General features: G+C 50.5%; 4 protein-coding genes across 4 annotated transcripts; 2 read left to right on the forward strand and 2 right to left on the reverse strand.

Annotated features, from left to right (window-relative positions):
* Positions 1 to 2,270: 2,270 nt before the first annotated feature.
* On the forward strand, positions 2,271 to 4,259 carry LOC100904680 (cytochrome b561). Its single transcript, XM_003747749.3, has 6 exons — positions 2,271 to 2,342; positions 2,525 to 2,685; positions 2,779 to 2,922; positions 3,024 to 3,131; positions 3,212 to 3,354; positions 3,443 to 4,259. The coding sequence occupies exons 1-6, from the start codon at positions 2,271 to 2,273 to the stop codon at positions 3,571 to 3,573; spliced, it is 759 nt and encodes a 252-aa protein (XP_003747797.1). The 3' UTR covers positions 3,574 to 4,259.
* A 371-nt stretch (positions 4,260 to 4,630) lies between these two features.
* Positions 4,631 to 7,510, reverse strand: LOC100903093 (transmembrane protein 9). The gene is made up of 6 exons (XM_003747576.3): positions 6,945 to 7,510; positions 5,946 to 6,057; positions 5,565 to 5,651; positions 5,348 to 5,440; positions 5,143 to 5,240; positions 4,631 to 5,032 (listed from the first exon to the last, which is right to left on the reverse strand). Exons 1-6 carry the CDS (start codon positions 7,330 to 7,332, stop codon positions 4,872 to 4,874), a joined length of 939 nt encoding a protein of 312 aa, XP_003747624.2. The 5' UTR covers positions 7,333 to 7,510; the 3' UTR covers positions 4,631 to 4,871.
* A 989-nt stretch (positions 7,511 to 8,499) lies between these two features.
* LOC100904827 (uncharacterized) lies at positions 8,500 to 9,530 on the forward strand. The gene is made up of 3 exons (XM_003747750.1): positions 8,500 to 8,807; positions 8,979 to 9,275; positions 9,438 to 9,530. Exons 1-3 carry the CDS (start codon positions 8,679 to 8,681, stop codon positions 9,528 to 9,530), a joined length of 519 nt encoding a protein of 172 aa, XP_003747798.1. The 5' UTR covers positions 8,500 to 8,678.
* A 372-nt stretch (positions 9,531 to 9,902) lies between these two features.
* Positions 9,903 to 12,785, reverse strand: LOC100904969 (vacuolar protein sorting-associated protein 33B). Its single transcript, XM_003747751.3, has 11 exons — positions 12,566 to 12,785; positions 12,295 to 12,465; positions 12,080 to 12,214; positions 11,819 to 11,978; positions 11,541 to 11,711; positions 11,245 to 11,439; positions 11,030 to 11,136; positions 10,849 to 10,940; positions 10,557 to 10,758; positions 10,211 to 10,439; positions 9,903 to 10,112 (listed from the first exon to the last, which is right to left on the reverse strand). The coding sequence occupies exons 1-11, from the start codon at positions 12,647 to 12,649 to the stop codon at positions 9,913 to 9,915; spliced, it is 1,746 nt and encodes a 581-aa protein (XP_003747799.2). The 5' UTR covers positions 12,650 to 12,785; the 3' UTR covers positions 9,903 to 9,912.
* Positions 12,786 to 16,969: the final 4,184 nt, after the last annotated feature.

Here is a 16,969-nt window from a genome sequence, read left to right on the forward strand (position 1 = left end):
TCTGTGAGAGATTCACGTGAGTTTATCACACCCCGTGATCATCATGATCATACACATAATTATTCATCTTGCACTTATCGTACAATGACCAACTGTATTAGTATTATTTTGTCAATCACAGAACGATCCGGGTCGAGGCTCTCGCGAGCGGGAAGGAAACTTCGATATTACCCGTTTTACCATTCCTCCACCTGACCTAAGCCTAACGAGTACATTTGTTAACCATCGCTGCACCCGAGTCTTAGAAGCTGACTCTGAGTCAAGAGGTAGTCCCGCGCCTCCGATGGACTCGTATGGTGAAACGAAGACCTGCGGAAGTAGGGAGGATCACGCATCCGATTCCACCGTGACGTTCCCTGCGGGCGCCAGGTCTCTGCGGGTCTCTCGTCGATTATCCCCATGGTTCCCGGCTCTCCACGCTGGGAAAGGTTCCGGACATTGGGAATATCGGAGTCTCTTGGAACATCGAGGTCGCTTCCCTAGCGTTTCCGCTATTCGATTGACTCCGCGAGAGTGTGTTTCCGCAAGGATTCGTTTAAAGACTCCAGGATGTTTTCTTCGACCACCGTGGTATCAAACGCGCGAGACGCCGGGCGCATCGGACAGAAAACGACTCTTGAATGAACGAAAATGTATCGTCATCGAAATCGCGACAGTTCTTCCTGAGAGTGAACGGTCTACGGACACTGCGGAGAGAGCGCATACTTTATTTGTGGAACTTTGTGACGATGTTATATGTGTAACCGTCGCATTCTAGCGGCTGAGCTGTATCAGTGAAGACGTCTCCTGTGTGCGCTTGTCAAGCTGTTGATCACTCCGAAAACGTCTGAAACCGGTGCCGCAGAAGCCCACGCTCAAATGACGCCGCGAGGTGATAATCTAATCCGGTGACGATTGCACCCCCAATCGAAGCGGGGGCGCTTTCCGTGGTGCTCTGCGGCGCTCGGCAGCTGTCGCGTATTTTTCTTCCGCGAAGTCAACCGACTTCGATGTGGGCAGGACTGGAGCACGATAGAGTTCCTGTCGCGCGTTCCCATTCTCTGCTGGTAGGCTTTCCCATGTGGGAAGCGATGTAAGTTGTATTCACAACAAGAGCTCACCAGACGGAGTTTCCAACCACAGCTGCAACTCGCCGGTCATGATGGAGCGTCTCTTGACCATGGCTAAATGTGGAAATAGATTTGATGTTTCTCTAGACTAACCGAATCGATATACTGTATTTCAACCACAACTAAATACATGGGGGTAATATGGCACTCGAATTAAGAGACATTGTAACGTCGAATGCACCGAGCATTTAGCTATATTTGCGCTAAATTAGTCAAAACCAAACTGTATCGGCTTTTCAAATATTAGGATTTGTCTAGAGAGAAACACAATAAATATTTGCACTTATTATGGAACCTCATCAAGAAGTGTCTTGGATGTTTCGCAAGCCGATCGGCCAGCATACCTATGTACTCGAAATTTCCGACCCGCTCTCTCCGGTACAAGATCGTGCGGAACGGCTCGGAGCGGACACGGATCACCGAATAGGAGACGACCCGGAACCTCAGATCAGGTCCCCGAAATTCCGACCGTACATCGGTTTCACTGAAAAGAATCGACATAGAGGGAAGAAAGCGCATTGGCACGATCTGCTTCCTCTATCCCGGTGAACATCTGTTCCAATCAGAAAACCGGCTGCGGGTCGCGAACGGTGACTCATCACGGTTATCGGTACCGGTTAGAGCCGCTATTCTCCGCGAGAGCTGCCCCCTTGATCCGAGAACGCGAGCCTCTGATTGGTCGCCATTCACTCTAACCTCTCAGAAGGGGAAAGTGACGGACCGCTGTCGGCGGAGCTTCTCAACGTCTGATCTGGGCATCTAGTCTCCTCTGAAAGAGAACTCACATGAGCGGCTGTTCACTAGGAGTGCAGAGAACGGCTATTCCGACAGGTGGAAGCTTGAAAAAGTGAGTATCCAAAGCCTACGCATTGCGGGATCCCTGCTCCCGGCTGAGCAAGCCGCTGCAACCATCAACGCTTACCTTCCTGAGTTGAACTAGTCCGCGATGCGCCCCGCTACATCGACGACCTGTTGACATTAGTGGAAGTGACAGATGGAGGCCCTCCCTCCAAGGCAAACTCTCGAAGTACCTGCTATCGACACTCTGTTCTGACCATCTCAAAAAAGTACCAATCGGCGGCTTGGAAGAGTCGGGCTGCTACAAAACATTGTGAGACACTTGCCTGGAATTCAGAGGGAGCTTTTTCCTCGCAGAGCCCGATGGATATCTTCCAAGACTTCCCCATCATGCAGGACCTGTCCGCTTTCAAGCCGACTTTCCTTGTCTCTCAGGTGAGTTTTCCCCGAACCCCAAGATTCTTTTCTGGCTTTTCCCCCGCTCTCAGGAGAGATCTTATCCTTACTCGAATTTTATCGCGGGGGATTGTGCGCGAATCGTCGAAGCCTGGAAGACCTTAATAATTCTCCTCCGAATGCCATAGTAGGAGTGGATCCCAATATGAGTTTTCCTCCAGGTTCTCGGGGCGCTGATCGTGATTCTCGTAGTCATTTGGGGTGGACAGTATAATGGGGGTTACACAGGACCATCGGAACCGAAAACGTGGTTCAACTGGCATCCCGTTCTCATGACGCTCGGCTTCATAATTATACAAGGGGATTCTATCTTGGTTTACAGGTCAGCCTCGAGCTCCGTCGTATCATGTTGTAATTCAATTGAATGCACTGAATATATATATGTATGAAAATATCGGCCATCATGATTTTGCAGGGTACTGAGGAACGAGGCGAAACCTCGTCTGAAGTCAATCCACGCCCTCATGCATTTCGCAACTCTCATTCTCGTAAGCGTGGGATGTAAGATTGCTTTCGACTCTCATAATCTCCGCAGTCCGCCTATACCGAATTTATACAGGTGAGTGATCGATGTTAGAAATTAATTGTCGCGGCTCATGAGAACGCTGGATCATCCAGGATTGCTGTACCGAAAGAGCTCATGATCGCCCTCACTTGTAGTCTCCACTCGTGGGTTGGAATGGGCGTCATCGTCGCCTTCGGCTTGCAATTCCTCACCGGCCTTGCGTGTTTCTTGTATCCGGGAGTGAGAAAATCACTGAGGAGCAGGTTAGTCTCGTCTTGTCTCCAGGGCATGATATCGGGTATGCCGCTTGCTTTGAAATTAAAGAATGCTGCTTCTGCTGCAGGTTCATGCCAATCCATGTATTCGATGGGACCATGCTTTTCATTCTATCGATTTGCGCCGCCCTCATGGGAATTAGTGAGAAACTTGTTTTCAATGGAGGTTATCAGAACGGAGGACCCGGGCCGATGATGGGAAACTTCATTGGTAGGTTCTCAGGGGTATCCGGAAGACGGTTGACGAATTCAATTTCGGTTGCCCTCGACGCTCGGTAATTGGAATCGCTCCTTTTCAGGCATACTCATTGTTTTGTTCGGTATCATGGTGCTCTTCCTCCTGACGAAGCAGAGCTACAAGCGGATTGCACCAGCGGAGGAACAAGTGTTACCGCTCGAATGCTCTGATGATGGCAGTCATCATGACTGAAGAACCTAAGGCGTAGCTAAGCAGCAAACGCATCGATCTCATCCGTTCGCTCGATTGACCGAATGTCCACAACGCGTGCCCGAAGGTGTTCCCGTAATTCCTCCGCGAAGCAGCATGCAAGCTCATCGAAGGACTCCTCACTCCTCGCAATATATCCAAGCCGAAAGAATCGAACCTGGGCACGCCCCTAAATGTGAAAGAAAACTTCCTTCCCGCTTTCCGATCTCTCGGACGCAAATCTTGTTTCCAGTCCCCACCTCGGACGAGGGAATCAGCTCACCGCTATATCTGGGATACAGCATCAGAGGAGCATAGCGTTATAGTAATATCGACTCATCGAGGATCTTGATTCGGTCCGGCTGCGGCGTGAAACCGCAATCATACCCCGCTCCCTACGAGCTCGGCCGGTGGGAACACCTGACGCCATGCTAAGTTCGACTCTGCACGTCGCCACGGATATCTTATCCTGGTCGATGTCCACTCTGGATCGTGGGGTCCTCAGTCATTGGCAAACCCCACATAAGCGCGGTTTTCAAGGTCTCAGGAGCGCTCGCTCGACGCTCGACGGAAGGTTTCGAATCGAGAGAGGTCGAAACCGAGGAGTTCAGGTGTTCCGAGCCGGACGGGATCTCAGGGATCCGGGGAGCTCAACAAAACACGAACTAGGTATCTCTTCGTGATCCTCAACGTTTGTGCCAAGCTGTGATGCTGATTATTATTATTCAACTGCGCGCTCCCAGGAAACGACGATATGCAGCGCGAATAAGTCCATGGAGAATCCTTTCCATCGTCCCAGAGTTTGATCTCGCGATAAAAAATGTCAGGAGATGGGCCTAATCGTTGTCTCCAAGGCAAATAAAATTGGAGTTCCCTGGAGCAATGGGAAACTCCGTCAATGCTCCCATGACGCTTCAATGTAGAATAGCCATGGGTGGAATGTTTTCAGCGCAATAGAACTTGAGGGTGAATGACCGGAGCGGAAATCTACTCCCCATTGACCGATATCGACAGGAGGGTGGTGGGTCACCGACAGGATGAAGCCAAGTGAAATAATAAACATTTATTCCCGCTCGTCCTAGATCTTCACCTCAATATGCTTCACGAGATTGACGTGATCGCCGCGTTGTGTAGGCAGACGATCACTGGAGCTACCTCAGAACTCCGACCAGATGATTATACAGAAACAACGCTCCATCATCAGAGACTCGGGCTTGAACAGAGTTCCCTGACGCGAGTCGCCTCATGGCCAAACAATGCGGCCCGGTTGATGAGGGACCGATTTTTGAAGAAGATAACATTTAATTAAGCATCGTTCTCTTGTCGTAAATATTCCGCCTTTGTTCCTGCACTTGACGCTTCCACTTGTCCTGTTGAGCTCCGACCTTGTCGAGTACTCCAGAGCCCGCGCGTACCCGAGTCGCTCGCTGCTGGACGTCGATCTCCGAAGAGGCATTACCCGCTTGAATACGAACGAAATTTCTCTTTTAGTATTCCGCCCGCTCGGACTTCGAGAATGGCCGGACAGTAAATTGGCTATGATCTGGGGTTGGCTCGGTCCACAAGACTCACCATCATTGCTACCGAACTCGCCGAGATTGACGTCTTCGTTCAAATGCTCCTCGTATTTGACGATACCTCTTCGTTTGTTCAGGAGCGGATCCAGACACCTGGGCGATCCGAATTTCGATTGAGTTCTGAATCCTCATCCGTCACATGACTCGGATGGGATGAGTTCCGTTGGACAGCAAAACCCATGAAGCTTTTTCGGACTTACCTCAAGAAGCCCATGTATAAGGTAAGGAGCGCGACTACCCAGATGAGGAGAATAACACAGACGCGAATCGTTGTAGTGTTCCGAGTCTCGTACCTGATAGAGAGGGAACAAAGTACAAAGATGGTTAGCTGCCTCAGACATGGAGGCGTCGTTGGGTTTGGGCTCCGACTCAAGTCAGGAACAAGACATAAGCCTCATTTGAAATCACGGTACTTACTTGCACTCACAACGGGGACAGAACTCTGCCGCTTTTTCTTTCAAAGCGGGCTCCACAGTCGGCATGACCACTCCCTCGCAATCGCATCTGTTTCGGGATAATTCCAATTAGAAGCATCGAAGACAAATCGCTCGGCGTCGCTTCCTAAAATTCGAGCTAAGGGGCGAATGCCAAGTGGTCGTCTCCACTCGAGACGCTTCGCCCAGACTGTGCCGATAGAATTGACAGCGAGTTTCTACATCCTACCCGCTCGTAGGACTTGTTAGAAAATCTCTCGGAGTCCATCGGAATCGGGAGTCGTGTCGGGGGTTGTGATGTGGAAACTCATCCCCCAACTTTTCCCAGAAGACTTGCAATACTTCTTGGACTCACGAAACTTACCTTCTGGGTGGAACGTTTTTTATGTAAAGTTTCCTGCCGTCGGATTGTCCGCCCACCACAGATGTACTCGGACAGATGCATTTACAACGCACGTCTTCATATTGACAGCAAGCTAACGGAATCAGTGCCGCAATTGTGAGACCCAGGTGGAACCAATTCATCTCGCAGGCTCGGGGGAGTGGATCAGGCTTTGATGAGAAAGAGCCGCATATAGGGGATTGAGTTCCTCCACCATCAAGTGTTTGGTTCGTTTTTCGCTGCGTCCGTTCAATGTGCTGATAGACTCTTGAGTTGAGGGCTCCGAAAGGAGAAGAACAACTGCGAGATGGGATGGATGGCCGTGTTTTCACCGTGTTCGAGCGAGGACACATCGAGCCTAATGAGTGCGATTCTGGGTTCTGCGGGAGCCGCGGGAATGCGTGCGCTATCTTCATTGAAACTGAATTGCAGATCGTGAGAAGGGCCGGAGTTCGGGAATCATTTGGTGAACTCCGGTTTCTCGGGGGCCTCGGGAACGGAACATTGAAGAACACAATCCGTCAGATGGACGGAATTCTCGATCAGCTGTCTGTCCCACCATGTGCCCACATCAGCAGGACGTACTGCCGGTTCACTAATCTGGAATCGCGGGTCGCAATGAGATGAAGGATAGCAGGATTATACCATCATTACTATGATTGCCAGTTCCTAATGAGCTTATGGATCTTCACAACGGCCGAGTCTTGTAATGACTTGATAACTAATCTCGATCGGCATCCGAAAACAGAATGCGATCGTCGATAGAGGAAGATATTTTTCATTCGTCTATACTTCGTCGTTTATTACCCAGTCCTTATCAACTTCCAGCCCCGGATTGGAGGAGGTGTTTCATAACATCGACCCAATCGTGCCCTCGGGGTAACTCCCCATGCACGACTCTCCCGGCCAGCTTGCGTTTTTGAGCTTTCGTCAGTTTCTCTTTCTTGGGCTCCTTGATTTGCCGCTGTTCCTGGTCGGGACTGCTAGCTTTGTCATCTTTGATATCCACTGAACTTCGCTCCGGTTGAGCGGCCGTGAGGCTCTCTGCATTTTCCTTGAGCCATTCGAACAGGGTGTAAGTCATTGGCATGCCGGTATTATTCTCCGCTTGCTCCTTCAGTCCATTCCTTATCGAGTCTCGCACATCTGACACCAGATGATTGTTCCCGAACAAGTCGAGATTGATCTCAGGGATCTCATTCGGATAGTTCTCACCCCAGATCAATTCTACGACGAAGTCTTTGCTTGAGTTCTCCTCGCCATAACGGTAATGATATGTGGTCGGCGACACTTTTCGAAAAGATGTGTCCCCTTCGTAGATGGATAAGAGAACTTCGGCTTCTTCCTCTTGCTCACTTTGACAAGCCATCCTATGACTACGATGAGAACTCGCTCGTGAAAGATTTGCTCTACGAATATAATGGCATCATCTCCCGATACGTTTTCGACTCGCGAACGCGCACGGAGACTCGATCCGAAGCATGCGCTCTAGAGGCACAGTGTGTTGAACACGACTGAGGTGGAACCCACGATGGATACGAACTACGAACACCCTGAGCCGTTCGAACGCCGCAGCAGACGAATGCTGATCGCGGATGATGGTGATGATCTCTGCTCCGTACCAAAACCGCCCGCGGATTCAACACGTATCCTCTCGGGAGGATCAGAATTAAATGCGCACTCTCTGTGATACGCGGACACTGCCTCATAGAAGCGAGCCCCCGTTGACGTATTCGCGCCTGTCAGGGACACTGTACTTCTGGGACGCTATGGAATCATGATCCTGCGTCCACAAGTAGGCCGGTAGGCAGACTCTCCGTACATTGACGGGCGCCTTCTCGGAAGTTGAGAGATATTGGACGAGCGAGTCGGTCGACTGGAAGGAGTCCCACGACGGGGGGAGCGACTCCGGAAAGTCGAAAAAACCCCAATGAGCCTCATCTCTCTTCTCCTTTTCCCGCTTCCCGCCTCCGCGGCTCTGTTGGACGTATGTTCTTCTTTCTCTTCTGATCGCTATCATTCACGTCCTGCTTGGATATTTCTTGCCGCGTACGCTCAGCCATGTGCCAGCGGTTTTCGCAGACATTTTCGTGAGCCACAGAAGCACGTACGTATGCCCGAGTAGGCTGAAAGCTTCTCCGACCTCCGAGCATTCTCGCCGAATCTTCAGCGGAAGAACGGTTCGGGCAGAAGCGACACGCGGATGCCAAGCTGACCGTCGAGGGAAATCTCTGAATCGACCTCATCCGACCCTTCGTCAGAGGGGAGTGGAGAAGGAAAACCGAGAGAGAAAGACCATGTGCTTTCTCGATGTTTATTAGCAACGAATCCTGGATGAGCGCGGAATTCGAATTTGACGACGCCGAGATGAGCTTTCTCGAGCAAATCGCTCGGGAATCCGCTCCTGAGCCAATGTTAGAACCGCGGACCTCGAAGGATCTGAGTGCACCTGACGAGACAGATTCCGATTTGGTTAGAAGCCCTCACATTCGAGTCCGACAGCAGTCCGGAGAGAGAGAGAGAGATGCGGTCTGCTGTCGCCCCATCAGTGCGAGAAATATAAACACGGTTCAGAAGCAGAGCGTGCGCTCAGACATTTCGCCTACGTCTTGGCCGACACTAATCGTATGACTTCGTTTCTCGGGGATCTCTTCCTCTAGATGAGAAGCCTGACCTTGAAGCGCTTCCGCATGTGATCCTCTTCAGCCAGCGAACATGGACATGAAGGACGCGACGTTACACATTGTAAAAAAACTTGTTGGTGACTGGGTGAGCTTCCAGATCGCTCTGGAGCATGGAATGGGTGGAATGAACGGGAGAGAGAAAGAAGCTGAGATGTGCAGGGTGAGAGAGTCCGGATGTCCTGATCCCAGGATCTATGTATATTTTTCGAGAGTTTTCTTGGCATCGCTCCCTCCTCTCGAGCCGTCGTCTCCATTCACTTGAATGATCGAGATCACTCACCGATAGCTCGCGCACGTAGACTCAGACGGGTCATTCCCTCGATTTTTCCAGGAGCTTGCGGATATGTTAATTAACGATCCCAACGTTGATCCCTCGGATGTCGGGGATTACATGGAGGAGATTCTTGACGAAGATTTCGATACCGTCATAGATGACGGAACAGTTCTTCCGCTAGCAACGATAATGGTTAATCTGTCGAAACTTTGCAAGAGAGGATCGATACAGGAAGCCTTAGATCAGTTACCAGAGGGGAAACCATCACTGCCCGATGCGAGACCAGAACCGTCGCAAAATATTGATGACGATGAAATGGTCGATGTCTCGGAGGTCGACGAAATGTCCGATCAAGTAAGTAGAACTTTGGATTTGACTCAGATCGTCCGGAATCCGTCAACATTGCGAGAGTCGGGTCTTCGGCATTCCTTTTGGGAACTTCCGAACATCAGAGGAAAGCATCGTATCAATGACAATGGATCGGCGCCTCAACTCGATAATATGCCCTACCCGCAGGTTGCTGCTTTGAACTCACAGAGGAGCTCGAGACGGAGAACGAATGAGCCGGACGAAGATGGTTGGGTACAAGTGAATAGAACGAATAAATGATAGATTTCTATCGATGCGACGCCTGATTTCAATGACTCGGGAGGAGTTTTTTTCTGTCACTCTGATCAGAGATTTGCGACAACCTACTGTATCAATCGCCGCACATCAGTTCCCGTCCCGGTGATTTACTACGGACACCATCGACGGACCGATGCCTTGAGCAAGAGTTTCCATCGTTATCATCTGTTTCGACGTCAGGAGCCCACTGATGAAGAATCCAGTCCGTGAACAAAAGAAGCAGTCGACCCGCAATCCGTACAGCTAGCGCTTCGATCAGGCTAGACCAGCTCCGTGACGCCTTGCCTCGATTTACCGTAGGCTCGATAATCAGATGGCGCAGACGATTGAGATAGAGCAATTCGGCACCATTGATACGATCATTTCAGATCAATTTATTCAGAAATCTCGAGCCCCCACAAAGATCCGTGGCTGCGAAAAATATATTAAAACCTTGGAGCTTTGACACCAGTCGTAAGGCCGCTAGCTCTCCGAAGGAAGCACCGCCGACGAAGTACACGAGAACGTTCTTTGCTGATGCTAGTAAAGGTGCTTGGTGAAGGCGTTCCGAGGTGAGAGCTCCACCTGAGAAGTTTGAACATCCCTGAATTTCACCCAATTCGAAGAAGAAATCCAAGATCCCTTGATGAAGTCGGCGAGAACGATCGCGAATGACGACTCACCTAATACTTTCGACAATTGGTCGCAATTACCCGAGTTGATAGATTCCAACAGCTTAGCGATCAATGGAACGTACAAATCGTTGAACACATAGCCGGCACTGTGCGTCCTCGTCCTTCTGTCTTTCTCCGACTGTATGAGACCGAGTTTGCGACTCTTGGACATGAAAGCAGATTCCTTGAGGCCGAGGAGGCTCGCGGAGGTAGCCATTTTACTTATCATCGATCCACCCTGGAATTATAGCAAGCTCAAGCATATTCCTCTCCATCCCGGAGAAACGGTTCCGGGGCAGACCTCGGAAGGCTTCCTCACCGATGGATTCCCGTGAGGGAACATCTTCGTACATACCTTGCCCTGCGGTGTACCCATCACGGGCGGAGCCTCGTACAGGATTTCTAGCTTTTCTAGTCTTTGGAGGATCGCCAAATAATGGTGACCGTATTGATGGAGGAAGAACGTCCGCAAGTTTTCCATGTATCCGTGAGGTATACCATCTTGGACGAGAGATAAGAGACACAATAGCCGCAAAGAAACGTCCCACGGTTTCTCTCTGAAGAAAAAATCGGTCAGGAATTTCATGCACCGACCGGTCACTCGGGAGATACAGAGAATGATGATAATAATATTCATGGAAGCTTACGAGCAGATGCAATCTTTTATGAGTTCGATCGTATTCTTGACATCCGTGCCTTGGAGAAGATTCTGTTCGGCGGCCCGGACGACATCGAAGTCCTGAAGAAGAAGAGGTGTATCAATGCTTAAGACACCGACCTGGCCCTTCGTTCGACCGACTCAGCGAGAAACGCGAAGCGCACACTCACGTGTCCTCGACGTTGAGAAATCTCTTCACAAATGCTGACGTGGAGCGACAAAGCACTCCGCAATTTGGTCACTGCGCTCAGCTCGTTGTTGACGAAATGCTTCAGACCTGCGTACGATTTGTTAGGCTTATCAGGAATCCAGGAGCCGCTCCGACTTCGCAGTAAATGTCTGAATATTGCTGTGCTCCCAATACTTCTGGCAGGACGATAATTACCCGATATGGATTGCGGGGTTCCGCCCGAGACATTCCCCATGAACTTCTTGCTTTCGCTGCTCAAAACTCCGAAAACGGACGAAATGTGTTTGTCTCTGATGGAGCTCAGCGTTTCGTTGGGTTCTTTGAAATTAATTTGTCGTTCCTCCTTCTTTGTGACACTCTTCGGTATGACACATTTCCCGTTCTGGATTCCTGTCGACGGAATTCCGATCCGATTACCCCCCCCATCAGGTTGCGATAATCCGGAACGACCATGTGTATGTATGTCTCCAGTCAGTGTTATTCGGGCTCACCGAAGAGATCATCGAGGATGGCGCTGTAATTCATCTGAGTGCTCATGAGTGAAACGTAATCAGCGTCTCGGCTGAAAATCACCAGGCTCTCGATGGTGATTTTACTTTCGGAGGCGGTACTGCCTTTGCGCAAGAGCTTCCATTGATTGAAGACGCTTCTACTCGTGTCACCTTCTCAGGGAAGACGAGGCATGACAGGAAGAGTTTGTAATGATTTCGGAAGAATTATATCCCATGACTTCCAATCACAGTCGATCGATATACCGTGATTTACTGACCTATCAAAAAGACCTGTCCGATTTTGGCGAATTCCTCAATCTGACAAAGAGATAGCGCCACCGAGGAGAGAGGCGAATGGTCGTCGTGCACGAACACATCCCGAAAAAAAGTCTCGTTCTCTAAGGAGGCCACGTCGTCTTCTATGGCGATAAGGCTCACCTGTCGATCAAGAGAAACATAGCTCTCATTTCGTACTCATCTGCCAAGCGACAAAGAGCACGCGTCGGAAGCGGAAGGAGGCGGCGATTCTATCAACTCACCGGTATAGGAATGAGATTTATCATCCCGAAAACCCCCTCAGATTCTAGAAGCGTTATCGCAGCCGCAGTGAGGCGAGGAAGACCGAGGAGGTAGAACTCGCGACCGTTGGGGGACGAGGAGATGATCGATGCGACCTGCGGAAGATTTCCCATCGACTCGATGAAGAGCTCAGAGCAATCATACAATGGAAGTTCGGCCAGGATCTTGCGCGCACCTGTTTGACGGAACTCAGAGACCCCTTGACGAGGAAAACACATTTTCTCGATGAATTCGCAGGAAGGACCCCCTCCAATCTGAATAATTTCGAAACACCTGTAGCTCTCAATTTCTTCAGACTCGCAATGTTGTCTAAAGACTTTATCAACGTTGGCTCGATCAGAAGGTCCTGCAAGGGCAAAACTTCCACTCATGCCGGGCGCAAGCATTATGAATCCTCCCTAGAGAGCGGGTGATCAAAATGTCAGATGAGGAATCCTAGAACGTACTTTGGCGCCGGCGATGTTCTCCAGAGTTGACAGCAGCGCCGTTTCTGCATATTGCGAGATATAGTCGACTATGCGACCGCTCATTCTGATCGTAGAGTCCCACAATATGGATAGAGACGCCTGCCGACCTAATCCTCTACTGTATCAGAGATACAGCACCACCATTTCAATATTGAGCCGAATCATTCTCTTCACGCGCGACGGCGCCGGGCGGCATGAATTTGTGTCCGATTCGAAATTCGCTTGACAACCCAGATCGTTCTTCACGTCATGTGTACAGCTTATCTGCTCCATGAGACATGATTGCACTCATGTGGTACTTGGTCAGTACCCCTCCCGGAGAAAATCAGTTCTGAGATCGCGGACGGCTGCGGTTCATATAATCACCGGCTTGGGATTTTCTCAGGAACCACGTAACGTTTTCGCAGCGTGAAAGGGGACTACATTCACGTTCTGCATCGGACCTGAAGTCTCGACGGCTTTCCGGAAAACCTCAAACAAGGAAGGTAGCAGCTGTCGTCGATGAATCCGAACTCGAACGTTGCTCACGTTCAGCTGCAGACGAGTTTTCTTCGGACGCTTCTGATGATGATTTCTGCCTGGATCGACGAAAGTCGTCGACTTCCACGCTTTTTCCGTTTTTCATACCGGAGGGGGGCTAGGAGCAAGAATTTCTCATCTTGCGCAATTCTACTCCTGATTTTGGAGCCTGCAGCTTCTGAATCGCCGCATGGTGAGAATCGAGTCTGTCGGTGCTCCGCGAAGTCGATCTAGCGCATTTCTACGGGTCGGAGGGCACCCCTCATATATGATCTCCGGAACCTCTGGAATATTTCCCTCATGAACTAGCTGGAGTATTCAGGATTCAACCTGTAGCTCTTTCTTGCGCCTTCCGGATGAAAATCATATGGGGTCACGAGACAATGAGGGAAATATTTCAGAGAATCTCGAAGTTGACATTTGGGTTGCCCTGCTCTACAATTTTCAGAAGCAATACGGTATCTCAAGCCTCCAACCCAAAGGCGACCATTGGTCTCTCTGTTCACGACGGTACACAACTCGACAGACGAAACGGTGTATTTCGGGCAGTCGAGTTCAAGCAGCTACGCCGCGCGGGCAGAGACACTTACGGTTCCGCTTCCTTGCGGGACCTTCGTGCTCCTTCCCCCGATTCATACCTTCGACTCCGCTTTCATCTTCGGGAGTTGTCGTTGCTTCAATCGAGGTCGCCGAGGACCACGACCACTTGCTCAGAACGCGAGAATCCCATGAGCCCCTCCCTCAAAGTATGGGCCAGAGGTCAGGCCGAGGGCCCGTTCCCGTCTACAAGCGTTGCTCGGGGAATTATTTTCGGTGTGCTCGAATTTCTCAGGCATTTTTAGCTCCTACTCATGGATCAGCTATGCTACAGAATTCATTCTTTTAAAGGGACTTCCGGGACGTGCGATGGTATGTCAATCTATACCTCAAAGCAGCCGGACCGCAAGGAAATGCTTGCCCTGCGAGAGGATTACCGGCTGAATTCGCCGAAAGAAAAGTCGCCAGCTGACTAGCCGATGTTTCAATCGGGAAAAATGTGCCCGTACAAGGCGAGATTACCAACGTCAAACCCCGACACGGGGTTAGCAATATACAATGAGCATCCTAATCTCTGACTCGAATAATCTGTTATCCCGAATCGAGGCGGTCGTCGGCACGCCTCAAGCCAAATCTAGCCAAGAGGGTGTCTCTTCACTGCGTTGCGTTCGGTGCAGAGCCCTTGACACGAATTCGACGAAATAGACTTCTGCGAAGACTTCTCAATCACAGAATCTATCATTTCTGAAAACTTAGGATGATTTCTCTCGCTCATTAAGCACATTTTTAGATATTTCATAGCGATCGAATGCAATGACCACAGAACGTACCTTTGAGGGGTAGCACTTGAATAGCTCGTCATCATGATCCCATCTTCAAATCGGATATCCTCGATTTCTCTCTTCGCCAGCTTCCTTTTGTCCCCTTTTGCAGAGCATTAACAACACCACTTCTGAGGGTGGCGCGACTTCGCACGTGATTCACTGAAATATGCACAAATCCCCCCGATCGACATATAAGGAATCCAGAATTCTGTGATACAGATGCATTGAGGGAATCATGGAGAATTGGCCATTTACTAGATTCGACCGCTGAACCGCGTGTTTCTAGCGTCTGGGAGCGAAATTTTTCTTTCGCAACAATCGTACAATTTCGCGCTGCTCCCGTTCCCTGATCGTCTTCAAGTCAGTAGTCAAGTCACCAGACACCACCGCCCCGTAAGCGCTCAGAAATTCGTATTCTTGTCAGTCTTCGATTCTACATGGAAGCTGTCAAGTCCACCTGAAGGAGATGAGGGGGTCGACATTCCCACCGGAATGACTTCCGAAGAAACGTCATCCTCTAAGCCCGCGCCCACGGATTTGTCGGGGACGGCGTTTCAGTCTCATCGGAGTACTGCCTCGCAAAATGAAGTCGCGGCTGTCGCCGAGATGGATCCAATATTCGTTGCACCCTATCTGCGGCGCTCGAAAATGGTGCTTGTGCAGCTGTACACTTGTCCTTTGTGGTTGCTCACACTCGCGCCAGGCAAAGCTTGATGATGTTATTTAAACCCAATACGAGCAGGGGAGATTGGTCACGCCGCCGGGGAGGGGGTTTGGCGGTCGCCGGCTCGCTCGCCTGCTCGTGTGGTGTTGTAGCTCAAAATCCGGGTGGTGGTGGGTGCATTGCCTGTTCATATGGGCAGCCAGAGAGGGGGAATTGCGGATGAGGAGCTATCGAGTTAATTTGCAGGCCGTGTCGAATGTCACTCTGACGGCGGCGGTCGTTCACGAAGCTTGCTGCAGCAGCAGCAGCTCCAGCTGAGTAATCGGTTTTGGCAATCATCTGACTAAAGATTTTCGAGTCTGCTCATCGACAGATTCCTCCTTCGACTTAAGGAGTAAATCAGGGGCATTCACGATGGGAAGACGACATCCCGTTGGGGGAATATGCCCGTAGAGCTACGTATGTCGAGAAGTCGATGTGTCGACCAGCTCGGAAATTTCTTCTACTTCCCCGGCAAAATATCCTATCACGAAGAGCCTTCCTCGCTCCAGAATACCGACGCTCTCGGCACGTGTGAGAATCGAAGCCAGCTCATCTCCTCTGGAGAAGAGGGTCACTGACAGACGAGAGATAGTTTATGTTCGATCGTTAACTGATAAGGAGCTGGTGAGGTGTTACTGGAAAGAAATGAAACCAATCTGTAATCTCTGCCCGAGATCTCTCTTCGGCGAAAACCTCATTCCCCCGACGGCGCAGTTCTTCCCTGTGGGCGGCAGCTCTCAAACTTCGAATCATTGCTCAGCTAGAAAAAGAACTGAATCTTACAATTACATGAGATGTGAGGAAAGATTTGAAACCGAGGCTCAGGGAGTCTGGGATTCACGACGTTGACTGAGCCCGGATCGGGTGCCAAAGTCTTAAAGTCTGCGAATAGGGAGGATGAATCTCCATAGTTCCGATTGAAGATGTGATGTTCTAGGCTTCGAGACATTTCAGCGTCATTTTCGGCCGCGGACGAATCTTGTGGTACTGGCTGGATACCTAATTTCTTCCCGCTTGGATGGGAGGAACTGAAGGAAGTCAAATGCGCTCGAATGTCGTTCCGGAGTCGCGGAACTGCCGAATCCCTCAGAATTTATCTCGGTTTCATCCATCCATCCATCGCCGATGCATCTGACACCGATCTTGCGACCGACCGACCGACCGACCAACCACCGACCGGTAGGGCCGGCAGCTGGCGCTTGGTGGTCTTGGTTTTGGACCTGCCCCTGCAAGCCAAAATCTGTGATGATGAAGCCGTCAGGTGCTCACGAGCTGCACACGTGTTGCGGTGAGAGGACTCCTGCCGCAGGATTTGAATCAGGGATCAGGATTTGGCTACGGCAACAGCTTACTCCTAGACACCTGTGACTACATTGAAGGTTCTTTGAGTGCTGTCGCGACTCCGGGCTCGAGGTTTGAATCTGAATCCTGAGGGGACGTTCACAATGACGACAAATAGATCATACGTCGGAGACGTGAAACATGGAAACATCATTCCATCGAGGGGAGCATAGGCATAGACAACTCTATTTCCGCCAAAGCTCTTGGAAATAAGAAAAAAAACTCATCCTAATCACCGATCCCCGAAGGTATGGATCGCGCGAGAAGGGGCAGAGGAAATCGGGGTCCCATGATGACAAGCCAAGGCCAAGCGTTGTTGCGGTCGATTGCGACGCGAAAAATTCTCCAACCGTCTACCGCGATTTCCATACCGATATGTGAGAGGTCTTTCGCAGGGACTCGGGCGCGAACCTTTTTCCTCGAAGACTCAAAGATTCCTAGCTCGGGAAATGTTCA

The sequence above is a fragment of the Galendromus occidentalis genome, unplaced genomic scaffold (assembly GCF_000255335.2).
Source record: "Galendromus occidentalis unplaced genomic scaffold, Mocc_1.1 scf7180000077524, whole genome shotgun sequence".
In the NCBI taxonomy this organism is placed as follows: Eukaryota; Metazoa; Arthropoda; class Arachnida; order Mesostigmata; family Phytoseiidae; genus Galendromus; species Galendromus occidentalis.

Excerpts from the sequence above, each read along its gene's own strand:
- LOC100904680 (XM_003747749.3), top strand. The coding sequence starts at position 2,271 with ATGGATATCTTCCAAGACTTCCCCATCATGCAGGACCTGTCCGCTTTC. Across the intron at positions 2,343-2,524 it reads CGACTTTCCTTGTCTCTCAG|GTTCTCGGGGCGCTGATCGT; the intron begins GTGAGTTTTCCC and ends GTTTTCCTCCAG. Across the intron at positions 2,923-3,023 it reads CCTATACCGAATTTATACAG|TCTCCACTCGTGGGTTGGAA; the intron begins GTGAGTGATCGA and ends CCTCACTTGTAG.
- LOC100903093 (XM_003747576.3), bottom strand. The coding sequence starts at position 7,332 with ATGGCTTGTCAAAGTGAGCAAGAGGAAGAAGCCGAAGTTCTCTTATCC. Across the intron at positions 5,652-5,945 it reads AAAAACGTTCCACCCAGAAG|ATGCGATTGCGAGGGAGTGG; the intron begins GTAAGTTTCGTG and ends ATCCCGAAACAG. Across the intron at positions 5,033-5,142 it reads CGAGTTCGGTAGCAATGATG|CGGGTAATGCCTCTTCGGAG; the intron begins GTGAGTCTTGTG and ends TTCGTATTCAAG.
- LOC100904827 (XM_003747750.1), top strand. The coding sequence starts at position 8,679 with ATGGACATGAAGGACGCGACGTTACACATTGTAAAAAAACTTGTTGGT. Across the intron at positions 8,808-8,978 it reads AAGAAGCTGAGATGTGCAGG|GAGCTTGCGGATATGTTAAT; the intron begins GTGAGAGAGTCC and ends CGATTTTTCCAG. Across the intron at positions 9,276-9,437 it reads TCGACGAAATGTCCGATCAA|GTTGCTGCTTTGAACTCACA; the intron begins GTAAGTAGAACT and ends CCCTACCCGCAG.
- LOC100904969 (XM_003747751.3), bottom strand. The coding sequence starts at position 12,649 with ATGAGCGGTCGCATAGTCGACTATATCTCGCAATATGCAGAAACGGCG. Across the intron at positions 11,137-11,244 it reads AACCCCGCAATCCATATCGG|GTCTGAAGCATTTCGTCAAC; the intron begins GTAATTATCGTC and ends AATCGTACGCAG. Across the intron at positions 10,759-10,848 it reads ATAAAAGATTGCATCTGCTC|AGAGAAACCGTGGGACGTTT; the intron begins GTAAGCTTCCAT and ends TTTTTTCTTCAG.